Genomic DNA, 13,595 nt, shown 5'->3' on the forward strand with positions numbered 1-13,595 from the left:
TTGCTTGTTGGACTGGGTGGTCTGTCAATCAGACCGGGAGCCACAAATAAGGATTTGAGTTCATGGCAAGCTTCACTCATAACCTAACACTGTCCCAACACAAACAGATGGAGGAATGTGAAGTTTCTCTGCAACAATGAGATTACCCAGGCCTAGCAAGATGTAAGAAGTAGATATGATGTTCCTCATTTTGTAGGGATTATAAATAAATTATAGGTACATATTGTATATAAATCTCTTGTGAGAAAATGAAATTAACATATTCCAATATTTGTATTTCAATGATTAATTTTCCGTTCTCTGTAAGCTGCCAAAAACAATAATTCTATTTCACAAACCGCATCAGAGCCAAACAAACGTAATCCAAATTTTCAAAATCCAATTTTGTCTGTATCCAAAACCATATGGCTGAGAAAGTGCACAAAACAAACTTGAGCTAGAAATGACTGGAGCAAAGACTGAAGGCATCACCATGAGCATTAAATTGATAAGACTGGCATGCAACTGAGCTCTAGATGAAAATATCCTCTCGGTTTTCTGTGTAGTAAACTAAAATAATGTAGTGATATAGATAAAGCTTTTGCCCCAGGGGTTTAACAAACAACTTTTAAACACTTACACACATGAGAGGGCACGCTGTCATTGCAACAAACAGCTGTCATGTTTTGTCAGAGCTGCCTGCCCCCCAGCTTATGATAAAGTTCTTTCTGAAACAACAGTCACTCAGACTTCATTTATCAACCATCGTTAGGCTTTCTTTGACCATACCACGAAGAAAGCTTTTCTCTAGACGGCTGCCTTTATGTCTTGTTTAAAAGCAATCTAGTTTAAAAGCCTTGCCTTTTGCATGATTTGATATCAGGTAAAGGTCAAAAACCTCTCAGGTCTTCAATTTGGGTTGTAAAGCACACAAGAAATATTGCATTTACATTATACCCTACTTTGATGTCAGTGTTCAATGCATCTTTGGGAACAATTTAGCGTGTTCTGTTCATATTGTAACAAATCACGTCAATGTCTTTTTGTTTGTGTTCTGCAGAAGAAAGAAAGTCATTCAGATTTTGTATGACATGAGGGTGAATAATTCATGACAGAATTTACAATTTTGGGTGAACTTTCCCTTTAAATGATATGTTGTTGGTTAGTCCATCAATGTCATCTGTTTGTTTGTGAGGGTGTTCCTGTAGAAGTGGGGCATCCTAACCATTACAGTACTGGTATTAAAAGTGGCATCAAACTCAAACACACACGTACACATACATACAAACTCTTTCCTCTCTAGAGAACGATATACACAGTGGCTGAAGTGCACAAATGGAGCCTAAAAAGAACAACTTCACAGAACTGTGTGTGTGTGTGGACTTGGTTTTTATATGTTAGTGGGGACCTAAACCTGAATGCACACCAACTCATGGGGACCCGTGTCACTGTGGGGACCAAAATTGAGGTCCCCACAGGCACAAAAGCTTATAAATTGCACAGAACAATAATTTTTGAAAATCTAATAATGCAAAAAGTTTTCTATGATCTTTAGGTTTCGGGGTTGGGTTAGGGGTAGGGGATAAAATATACAGTTTGTACAGTATACAACTCATTACGCCTATAGACTGTCCCCACGGAGATAATAAAACGTGTGTGTGTGTGTGTGTGCGTGTGTGTGTGTGCGTGTGCACGCGCGTGTGTGTGTATACATCAACATGGGTCCAGTGATATTTCGTGCTTTTCTGAAGAGCTCTAGGCTGTTGTTATAAGCAGTGTTGGGTGTAACTAGTTACTAAGTAATTAGTTATTGTAATTGAATTACTTTTCCTTGAAAAAGTAAAGTAAGGGATTACTCTAATTTTTCCTGTAATTTAATTACAGTTACTTCTGATGTAATTAAACTAATTACTTTGTGTAATATATGTGTGTGTGCAATAGTGGAATTTACGGAGCCCTTTTAGGGACATGGTGGTGGAAAAAAATGAGAGGGAAAACAAAAATATTTTTTAAAACTTTTGCGTTATCTCGCAAAACTTGGCGTTCCCCTGAGAAACATTGCGTTACCTCGTAAAACCTTTGCATTCTCTCGCAAAGATATTTGCATTCCCTCGCAAACATTCAAACGTGCTGTTGTCCCGCTCCATACATTAACAATAGAGCGGTTCATAGTAGATTCCTATGATTTAGCATGGAGTGTAGATTAATGTAAAAAAATAATCATTTAAAGTAGTTTAAGATAAGGCAGCAGCATAACAAAATGTGAATAAAATGAAGGGGGATGAATACTTTTGCAAGCCACTGTATATAATAATTTAGTTCTGACTTACTATTGAGTTTTGAGCTTGCTAATTTAATACTATTTTATTTTAAAAATAAAGAAGGCCAATGGCAAAATTACAGCTTTTTGCAAAGAGGGCAATAAAGGAGGATTGTGAAGAGTGACAGGTTATATTTGTGTCAGATCAATTCATAGCCAATATATAACTTGAATATTAAACTAAATAATAACAACTGTGTAAAATGGATTTATTGGGCTCGCAAATGTTAAAGCGTAAATATGAAGCGGTCTATAGCCGACTATTTTAAAAGACTGAGTGACAAATTAAAAGAACGATTCATCAACTGAGGTCATTATGCAAGGTCATTATGATTACTATAAAAAAGCGTGTGACCAAATTGTAAGTTGGTGCGACCAATTTGAGAAAGTGGGTCACACTGGGAAAAATAAGTCTAGAGCCCTGATAGGATATGGAAAGTAATTAGTAATTAAATACTTTTTGGAGAGAGTAATTTGTACAGTAATCTAATTACACTTTTGAATATGTAATTATCAACTAGTAATTAATTACTTTTTCAGAGTAACTTGCCCAACACTGGTTATAACTTATAAGTACATTTACTAAGAGCTGTAGGCTACATCCCTGACCAGTCCTAGAAAAGAGGCTGTAAGGGAGTTTCAGTCTTGGTTGAGAGGTCACAGCTTATCAAATGAGGAATTCGGTTGTTTTAACTTTTCCACGTTTTTAGAAGACAAATATGAGCTGGTTTTGTTTGGCCTGTGGAGTACGAGTTTATCAGCTTGAGGAATGCCTGGGGTTTTTTAGAACAGAGAGTTGAAGTGAACGAGCTGTTAGCATGTTAGTGTGGGAGTTCTAACATGGATACTCCACTTATACAGGCTGGAAATTCAACTCCCAAAAATCTATTTCAGCATGTTTATTAAATATCTATTCAAATCTGTGTTCACCTAATCTTGTTTAAAGTCCACTTTGTGGTTTAATCGGGCCATAACTTGTTTTTAAGAGGCCGTCTGACAGTTTAGTTTGTTTTTATGTGACATTTAGGAGTGCCCAATAATATGCCAGTGTGAAAAAAAACAGTGCATCTGTCTTTGTAAATGGCTGACGTCACTAAAGAACTTAATGAAAATGTGTGTACAATTTGTTATCTGAATTTCTTTTCCTGCAAAAGTAATACCAATATTTTCACATGAATTACTCTGAAAACAGACAATATGCAGCAATGNCATTTCACATATTCGGCCGAATACCGAACATGCGTTTTTTGCTATTTTCGGCCGAATATATTCGGTGGCCGAACATTCGGTGCATCCCTACTTTAGAGTAACTTGCCCAACACTGGTTATAACTTATAAGTACATTTACTAAGAGCTGTAGGCTACATCCCTGACCAGTCCTAGAAAAGAGGCTGTAAGGGAGTTTCAGTCTTGGTTGAGAGGTCACAGCTTATCAAATGAGGAATTCGGTTGTTTTAACTTTTCCACGTTTTTAGAAGACAAATATGAGCTGGTTTTGTTTGGCCTGTGGAGTACGAGTTTATCAGCTTGAGGAATGCCTGGGGTTTTTTAGAACAGAGAGTTGAAGTGAACGAGCTGTTAGCATGTTAGTGTGGGAGTTCTAACATGGATACTCCACTTATACAGGCTGGAAATTCAACTCCCAAAAATCTATTTCAGCATGTTTATTAAATATCTATTCAAATCTGTGTTCACCTAATCTTGTTTAAAGTCCACTTTGTGGTTTAATCGGGCCATAACTTGTTTTTAAGAGGCCGTCTGACAGTTTAGTTTGTTTTTATGTGACATTTAGGAGTGCCCAATAATATGCCAGTGTGAAAAAAAACAGTGCATCTGTCTTTGTAAATGGCTGACGTCACTAAAGAACTTAATGAAAATGTGTGTACAATTTGTTATCTGAATTTCTTTTCCTGCAAAAGTAATACCAATATTTTCACATGAATTACTCTGAAAACAGACAATATGCAGCAATGCCTATTGATATTTTGGAGTGCTACCAAGTAGCTCAAGCAAATCTCTGACCATCTCTAAAATTAGATGTTATTCCATCTATTGAAGTGCTTATTGAAGCAGCTAGTATTATGAAAAAGTCAACTAGGCAAGAAGCAATAACTGTTGTAACTCCAGAGTCTTGATGTCAGTTTAAGAAGGCAGACAAGTTCTACATTGAGAAGTTTCTACGGGCATGTTTATTTAGCAAAGCCTTTCCTATTGTTGGCCTTTAGTCTCAAAACACAGAACGCTCTTCATTTCACACAGTAATAAAGTCTCTGGCCTTTGGTTGCCAAGGAAAACGGCTCTCTCAGGATTGTTTAACAACATGGGACTGGACTAGGAACCTAAGATTGACTGATCTCTACAAAAGACAGTAAAAGGAGGAGTGAATGCACATCATTTTTCAGCTTCTCTAGGCTATTATATTGGCAATATTGATCGGTTAATTAAAAGAAAATACTTTCTTTTAAACGGGGAAGCCTAGCACCAGCTTCCTGCCCAATTTGAGTTGGGAACTTCAAGATCTGCAGGGGATTACTTCACATGATGCCTTCTTCTGTCATTAAACCATAGAGACTAGGGGGAAAGAACTTCTAAAGAACTTCTAAAGAACGGCACAGCTGTCTGTGAGATATGTACATGCATCAAAACGTATAGTTTAATTAAATTCCCTTTTAATAATTGTATAGAATGATAATAATCGTTTAAATAATTTAAATTTAATTGAACTAAATTACCATTTTAGTCAGGACCAATTTTATCAAATACATTTTTTATTAAATAATAATGCATCTAGTTGGTGTTGGTGGTATGGTTCTGTTCTGAGCAAACTCCACTCGCCCATCCATGCATTTATTCCTGGACAGAGCGGGGAGAGCAGCAAGACAAAAAAAACCTGGGGTAACAGAACAGATCCAGTAATTACACAAACAAATAACTGAATAAAATAACTAGTGCTATAACAAAAACAATCACGAGACAAATCAGCTTAATCCACAGACAGAATAGATAAAATAGATAAAAGTTGGAATTGGGGATGGAGGGGCAGTTAAATTTATCGTGCCGCTAAGCAATAGATTGGTGGCAGAATGAATGGGGATTTAAATGAACCGCTATGATGTGTATCGAAATTGGATTGGTCAGCTGTTGCAAGCTTGACTGACGTGGCTTACCAGAACTAATGCGATGCTTGATTTATTTGCAAGACAGAAAAGGGGTGATGGCTACAGGATATCACACAAGACTCAAACCTGCCTCCAGAAGAGCACAACACAGGTTAGGTGTCACAAGTCTATAGGCACGTTTAGGCTGATGCAGGGCATCCAGCATTAGCTGCCTCATATTATCCAACAGCACTACATCAGACATCTGAATGGATCACCCACGAGAACAAATAAGCTGTCCCTTATGTGTCTGATGGCATATGGAAAAATTAGCATAGTTAAATTGATTTCATTAGCCACTAACACATGTGCACAAGACTTCAAAGAAGATCCATGCAAAATTGCCACAACAAAACCAGAATCTTTAAACTCCAATAAACGCTTGCCGAGACTGCTTTTTTATTCTCCCCAGCCTGCTACAGCAAGACCCAAAAGAGTTTGACATTTGATTTAACATAAAAATTCCATTTAACAAACTCCAGAAAGCTAATCTGTAGGGGTGTAACGATACACTCAGCTCACGATTCGGTACATATCTCGATGCTGGGTTCACGATACGATACACATCTCGATATTTTGAACAAAATTCAAAAATGAAACTGAAATTCAAATAACATTTATTTTCAAAATATTAACAATTTCAGTAACTTATTTTGTTGCACATACAACTTAATAAAGAATTTTAACATTTTAAGGATTAACTGAAATTAGAATTAAGATCGGTGTCAATTTTGACAGCAAATATTGATTTAGTTTTAGTCATAGTCTTTTGACTAAAATGCAATTTAGTTTTAGACATCCCAATTTATCATAGTTTTAGTCTATTTTTAGTCGACAAAATCTACATTATATTAATCTACTAAAATCTATCTGGATTAACTCATTTAATTGGTGTAATTAAATGTTCCATACAAAGATTTAACTGTTTTGACATAATTTACCTTACCTTGGAATTAAATTAAACCAGGTCATTACCTTTATTTTTCAGAAAAGTTGAATAACTACTGGATATGCATTGTTGTAACACAGAGAATATTAGACCATGAATGACATGTAGCAGTTCATTCAGTCTCATTTTGACTCAATTGACTCGTTCGTTCAATGAAGGGCGTGTTCATTCAGTACATTCAACCAATGAAACGCTCTGACAGAGCTCACGCTCAAGCGCTATTGGCTCGTGTCTCTTTGAAGCTGCGCTGTCTTTGCTTGAGACAGTAATGAATGAGAAAAATCTTTCAAAAAGACATATTACATAAACTGTATTACATTTCTTCAATCATGCAAATCACATACTTGTTTTTTAGCATGTCATTCGATCTTTTAATATACAGTACGACTCACTTCATCGCTTCTCTGATCGGAACAGCGCTGGTTTATTTTGGCTTACTTTATGTTGCATATCACGTTATGCAGCAGCTCACGTTAGCGGATAAATTAACATTGGCATTTAAAAACATTTGTGCTGCCTTTGTAATGAGTTTCGGGGTGACTCGCCTGCAGTCACGCTTCAAGTTTGCTGTGTTTTAACGGCGAATGTGAAGGAAAATATGACGCTTTGTAAACCACTTGGAGACACAGATTATGTCTTGTGCTTCTCTCTCTACCGCATATGTGAGATAAGAACATGTGACGCGCTGGCGCAGAGTAGGTAGCGTCTTGACCGCTGAACGAATAGAATTAAACATATCGTAAAATATCCCCATCTCTCTACGATGCGCATCGTAACATTTTTGCATCGCGAAATATCGTAATACGAAGTATCGTTACACCCCTACTAATCTGGGGTAAGCACATTATGATTACTTACTATTATACAAAAGATAAGACAATTGAAATGCTACAATAGCTCTTCAACACTTGAAGATATTTCAGAGGCAAAACAAAATTTCTCCATGTTTTACTTACCCTCAAGGCATACTGACTGAATATGACTTTCTTCTTGAAGAATAATGCAGTCAGAGTTATAATACCATTAATCATTTTTCTTCCAAGTGGTAGAATGGGGTTGAATGGGGGGGCAAATTTTTGAAGCTCCAAAAAGTGCATCCATCGATCAAAGAACTGCTCGACACGGCTCTGTGGTCTTAACAAAAGTCTTCTGAAGCGAATAGATGCATTTGCTTAAGAGAAATATCCATACTGGCAGCACTATTAACATTAATGTCTTGCTTCCGTAATCTCTCGGCTGTGCATGAACCAGAGGCTTGTTTTTCCAGCAAATGACGGTGACGAAAGCTCCCGCACAGAGTAGACGATATCCTACTGGAACAAAACGAAAAATTCTACGTTCGTCACTGGAATGCCTGCGTCATTTGCCAGAAAGACAAGCTTCTGGTTCACGCACAGCAGAACCAGAGGGATAACGGAAGCTATGGATTCCGTCAGGATGCCTTGAGGGTGAGTAAAAAAACATGGGGACATTTAGTTTTGCCTCTGAAATATCGCTTTAACTCATCAATAGGCAAAGAGCAAAATCCAATTACTGGCACAAAATTTAGCACATGACTAAAGTGATCCTAATGCATTAAAAGAAACAGGGAGAAAAGGTTCAGGTCATTTTTAAAATGGAAGACAAACTGGCTATGTGCATCAGACCACACTCATTGTTCAAACTAAAGTAGAAAGTGTATATATATTATGAGAAATTGCTTCTATTCTAGACAAATTTCTATAACCTTTCCATAACCTAATCTAAATCTAAAGGTGACACTAAACAGAGAAAAGACAGAGTTTTTATGCTAATGTGCGTGGGAGGCAAACATGAGCAGTGATTCAGAAGACCATGTCAAGAAATATACCCTGTGTAATGTCATGAATCATGATTAACACGTTCGTCATAATCAGTAAAAATCACACAGAGCATAGTTAAACCAGAACTAAACCAGGTCCAGTACACCCTAATACCACTTTATCAGGGGAATTCCGTCATGATAAAAGCAAGATGAAAGCCAAAGAATGATAAGGAATGGAGCACACACGTGCATTTCCTGGCAAGGCAATTATTCTTTCTACCCGTTTCCTGGGGCAGGGAAGCCCCTGTGGGTTATGCCCAGCCACATAGGCTACTTATATTGCAGAACTTGCTATAAGGGGAAGCCGGCTGCCTCTATCAGTCAGCTCCCTGTCAGCAAGAGGAACTAACATTAGACCACTTTCTAAAATTTTACTACCCTGCCTGCACCCAGTCAAAATGATTCAATCATCAGAATGGAATCACGTTGTGTGTTAACTGCAGCGAACGATGCTTCTATTGATTCACCATCCATATCACAAGATCCTATTACAGCGACAAAGCAGTAGTGTTGCTGTGAGAAATTGCTATTGGCTAATGGTCGCCCTGTTAAATTCAATGCCAACATTAATTTGAATGAGAGTTCTAATTTCATTCACCACAAAAAATGTATTGGTGGCGACCTTATAGGATGTTTTATAGGATAGGATGTTAGTTGATTTTGAGGCAAAAATCTGTAGAATAGATTTAAACAATGTGTTAAACCAAGATACTACACAAAAAATAATTTACATTTGCTAACATATATTTTTTTAAAACCTCTCGCAATAGGCAAGAATTAGAAATGAAATAATTCAATAAATGATTAAATGCCAGCTTTACTAAAAAAATGACATCATTCCACTCCTGTAGAAATCTAGTTCCGCAGGCACAGATTCTGGCAGCTTACATAAAAGAAACACGTTACAAAATACTATTTCATAACACCTTTAAGCTCAGCGACAATTTAGGATACTTCATAAACAAAGGAGGCTGAAGTCTCCAATGATCGATTGGCCCATCTGCAACAATGATAGATAGTAGAAGAGAGACGTCCAAACGCTTAGATCCACGTTCCACTATACTGCACGACTGGGAGCTCAACATGTTCAAAGTGAGGGCTTCAGCTCTTCCTCGAGGTCTGTCTAGTGTCAGAAGCCCCGACTCGATCAAACAGTGTCCTTTTCAAACACCTTTCCCTCCACCATTCATATTCCTACTGGAACACAGACATGACACCCTGTTTATTGCCTCCTCTTTGCACTTTTTCAAGATCTATAATTTGTTTGAGTTTGTCTAAAACCCTTTTCCATTAAGCGAGAGCCAAATCTTTTTCAATAGTCCTTCCAAACGTGAGCAAGAGCAGCTTCCGTTTTGATTATGACGGGAACTCTTAAGTTAAGAGTGAACATGTCTGGACCAGTGCCTGTCTATGGTCTGCTGCATCCAGCAGTAATGATGCATTTAATGAAAGCACACTCTAAAATTGTTCATCCACAAAAACAAATCCCTGAAAGATTATCATTATACAGCATGATACAAAATAACAGCACTTTAAGCAGACATGGTTACATAATAATTTAAATTAAAGGGAAATTGGTAATTAACTCAAGTATTGATTCTGTATATTCATAAGGTTAAAAAACAGATGGAATCTAGAGACTGACATTTCTTGGTTTTTAAAAGACCTAATTCCTAGAGAATTACTAATTACTGGAATTACTAATGTAAAAGAATTATTATGTAAAATTATATTAAATCCCAACTGACTTCTTCAGCCAAAGTAGAGAAATCTCTAATGTTAGTTGGCAAATTCACATATACATGTATATCAATTCTCCCTTTCGGTCAGCGGTAAATTAGGGCACCAGAAGCACCTCTTTTATTTCTGTCTGCTGAGGGAAGACACTATTAAAGGTGGGAACTTTGAAATATTTAGTTACAATTAAAAAACAAAGCACTGTACAAATCACCCTTAATAGTATTAAGTCAATTTCAGCCATCTAAGTAGAATTGCAAACTCTGTGAACTTGTAGCTAAAACCAGAATAAGCCTACATGACAGTGCTCAACTACTTTGCGATTTCCTTTGGCATTCTCAAAGAATGTATTTGTATTTTTTTCTGTGTTTCTGTGCTACTGAAACCACATAATACAGCATATTTTGATAAGTCTTTGCAAAACGATTTATTAAAATTATCCATCCCCAACTATCCACCATGCACTGTTTGGGGTAGTAAAGAAACATGTTTAAATATTTTAAATGTTAAATATTTTTTAAATGTTTACATAGACTTGGTGACTCTGGAACCTTCAGAATAAAAGTCAATCTCAGCATGAGGGCTAATATAATATAATAACATACATTTTATTCAACTCTGTGATCTCTTCCTTCGCTCTGGTAATAAAAACATCTTGCTGATGTTGAAATTGAGGTGTGGCTCCGGGGCGTTACGTCAAGCTTTAACCTTCCTCTGTAGTCTGCCCATCACAAAGAGAAAAATGAGTTTGCTTTGATGCACTGTAAAACATTTGCTAGGATGAGCAGACAACTGAGGTATTGATATGACCATTGAAAACCCTGTCCATTTAAAGAACCCATTGAACAGGATATCATTGCTAACAAAAGTATATTGCACTGTAGTCTCACATGTGAACCACAGTGTTAGTATACTATACATGTATTAGGCATTATGGGTGTTTTTAAAAAACTTTGCATACTGCCTAATGTTTTAAAAAAACTTTGAGGATCCATTACACAAAGATATTCTGGTTTTAAGAGCATTTAAGAGAATATTAGCTTAAAATGAATTTATTTGTCTCTATGTCTAAGTGTCACTTTTAATGACCTTGTTACATTCAATCGCATATTGTAACTGCAATACAAAAGTAACAGATGTAAGGCTATGCCATTTTGTTTATTATCAGAAATCATTTTTTAAATCAGAGATCACAATAAAAAAGCGGAGTTGGCATTAGTGGGAAATTATGTTATAGCTTCATTTCCAGAGGAGACAATTTTTCACATGTTGTTTGAACAACCAGATGCATCCCAAACCACCTCAGGATTGGAGATTTACAGTATACAACAATGTAGAGACCAACTGTCAATCCCCTTGTCTCTCAAGAATACTGACACAGAACAAAATGTAAATTGCTTCATTATTTTATTCAGTAGACTAGCTTTTGACGCAGAGGTTTGCTCTTTGCTTTGCAAAGTATAATGATTAAGCAAGATTACAAACTCACTAATCAGTGAACACCCCATTTGTTCTGGATTGACTGTACCCTTATTCTTTTGTATGGCTTTTACAACCATCTGCCTAAAAGGATTTGTTTCAGTTTCTATCTAAACATCTTACCACATTTAGAGCTCTTTACACTCTTTGATTTTCTTCATACACATAAAAGAGTATGAAATACAGTTTTCACATTTTAACACAATGCCCATTATAATTATGTGAATCAAGGGTCACAGAACAAATTTTTTTTGAAAGCTTGTCTAACACTAATTGCTGACAAACCAAGTAGCAACATTTTTTTGTGAAAGCAAGCAGAACAGTCCAAGTGTGCCGTTTCTATTTCTGACCGGTATGGGACAAAGAGGTAGTTGCAGATGTAACAACTTAACCTCCAAGACCTCATATGTCCTCTCAGCACAAATAAAACAACAACATCCTGTCTCACAAGCACAGTGCAACGCTCCAGTCTTGCAATTCAACAGCTTGACTTCCTCCCTACGCAAGTGCTACTCACGAAATGTCAACAAACACATTCTGAGCATAAACAATATCTCTAAATTAATGCCTTTCCCCTTAAATTAGAAAGAGCATCCTTTACAGGAAACTTGCATGATAATAAACCAACAAGTAATATTATTGAGAAAAGCACCATTACACAATCCTTTTGAATTGGTGCATGACAAATAGCTATCACAGTCTATCAAACATTAAATGTTAAATCTACATAAATACATTAAATCTATGAAACTATTTTTAGTTTCTAATTAATAATCCAGTTCTTACCTTAACAGTGTTTATTTATCAAAATTGCCTATTAACAGCTATCATGCATGCATTCATATCAGTAGCCTATGAACATGATTTCTAAACATGCGTTATGGTTTAAGTGGCATATGAATTTAGAACAGTGCACTACAACTCTCATCCCCATTTTATTCAATGATCAATATGACATTAAAAATGCTAAAACAGAAGCATTTGCAAAAATGAGAAAAATGCACTGAATTAAAAAATATAGATTAATGTGTTAAAGATCATTTTAAATGTATGGAAAAATATCTCAACCTTAATAACTGAGCCCCGGCAATCCTCTGTTCAGCCTGAAGTAACAGGTGAACTCCAGTCTAAGCGTAAAAATATGATGTTCACGCCTTTATGAACAGTATACAGAGTTAAAGAAGATTTTCACTTACACAAAGGCATGGTAAACGAATGCCCAGGCACGCGGTCGTTCCAGGACATTGTAGAGATAGTTCTGGAGCTTCCTGTAGCGCGCGTTTCGCCGGCCGCTTTGCGCACTGTAGGTGAGCGGTTTCCCGAGCAGGCTCAGCCGGGCACCCTGCTTTCTCCTCAGGTTCTCCGAACCTCCTGCACCTGCTGTGCCGGGCGCCGACAGCAGACTGTCGACTGTCTTGGTCGCGTTGTTCATCGTTCCACGACCGGCTTCAACATCTTTCATTCCATACTGCTGAGAGGTCTTCATCCAGAGACCAGTTCCGCCCTCATCGCCGCTGTGGTTGCGGGGCATCGCATCACAAGCGCGGGCTGGAAACGCGCGTCTGGCACCAGCGGTGCGCACATATGCAGATGCTGTAACGCTGAACTCTCACATAAACAAGAGCTTCCCAGTCTTATATTTAAAACTTTGTTTTTGTTCTTGTTTCTCGTGTTTTTGAAATATTTAACAACTGAATCTATGTTGTGCTTAATCTACAGATTACTGCGGACACTCAGGTAATTTGCAGATAGGCTATGAAAGATTTGGTAAAGTTGTGATCCTCCAGATGACTCTGCACTCTCCGCCGCGAGACTGGAGTTTTGAAGGAGCGTCACCAACTAAACGGAGATTTGGCGAGGGGAGGGCATCACCCGATATTAACGTAACACTCTCCCTCCCACTGTCACTGACTGTAAACCATAGGCTACTGTATTCCAGTCCAGATGTCCTGACCACATCTAATGTAATAATCCGATAGGCTTTATTTGTGGGCAAATTGTTGGATTGGTTTATGCCCAAAACATTTCGATGAAATAATGCGATTGAAAAGTAAAACAAGCAAGGAAAGTGACCGCGAAATCGGTAATTTTGTGTTACATGAAACGCGATTAATAAAACTGGAACTGTAA

General features: G+C 37.2%; 1 protein-coding gene across 10 annotated transcripts in view; it reads right to left on the minus strand.

Annotated features, from left to right (window-relative positions):
* Positions 1-13,275, minus strand: part of kcnq5a (potassium voltage-gated channel, KQT-like subfamily, member 5a) — a 104,918-nt gene extending 91,643 nt beyond the window's left edge. For all 10 annotated transcript variants that reach the window (XM_057341857.1, XM_057341855.1, XM_057341858.1 and 7 more), the window contains exon 1: positions 12,662-13,275. In XM_057341857.1, the coding sequence (XP_057197840.1) occupies positions 12,662-12,996 (335 nt within the window). In that variant the 5' untranslated portion in view covers positions 12,997-13,275. The remainder of the gene's footprint in view (positions 1-12,661) is intronic.
* Between the last annotated feature and the right edge of the window lie 320 nt (positions 13,276-13,595).

The sequence above is a fragment of the Triplophysa rosa genome, linkage group LG9 (assembly GCF_024868665.1).
Source record: "Triplophysa rosa linkage group LG9, Trosa_1v2, whole genome shotgun sequence".
NCBI classification, from domain to species: Eukaryota; Metazoa; Chordata; class Actinopteri; order Cypriniformes; family Nemacheilidae; genus Triplophysa; species Triplophysa rosa.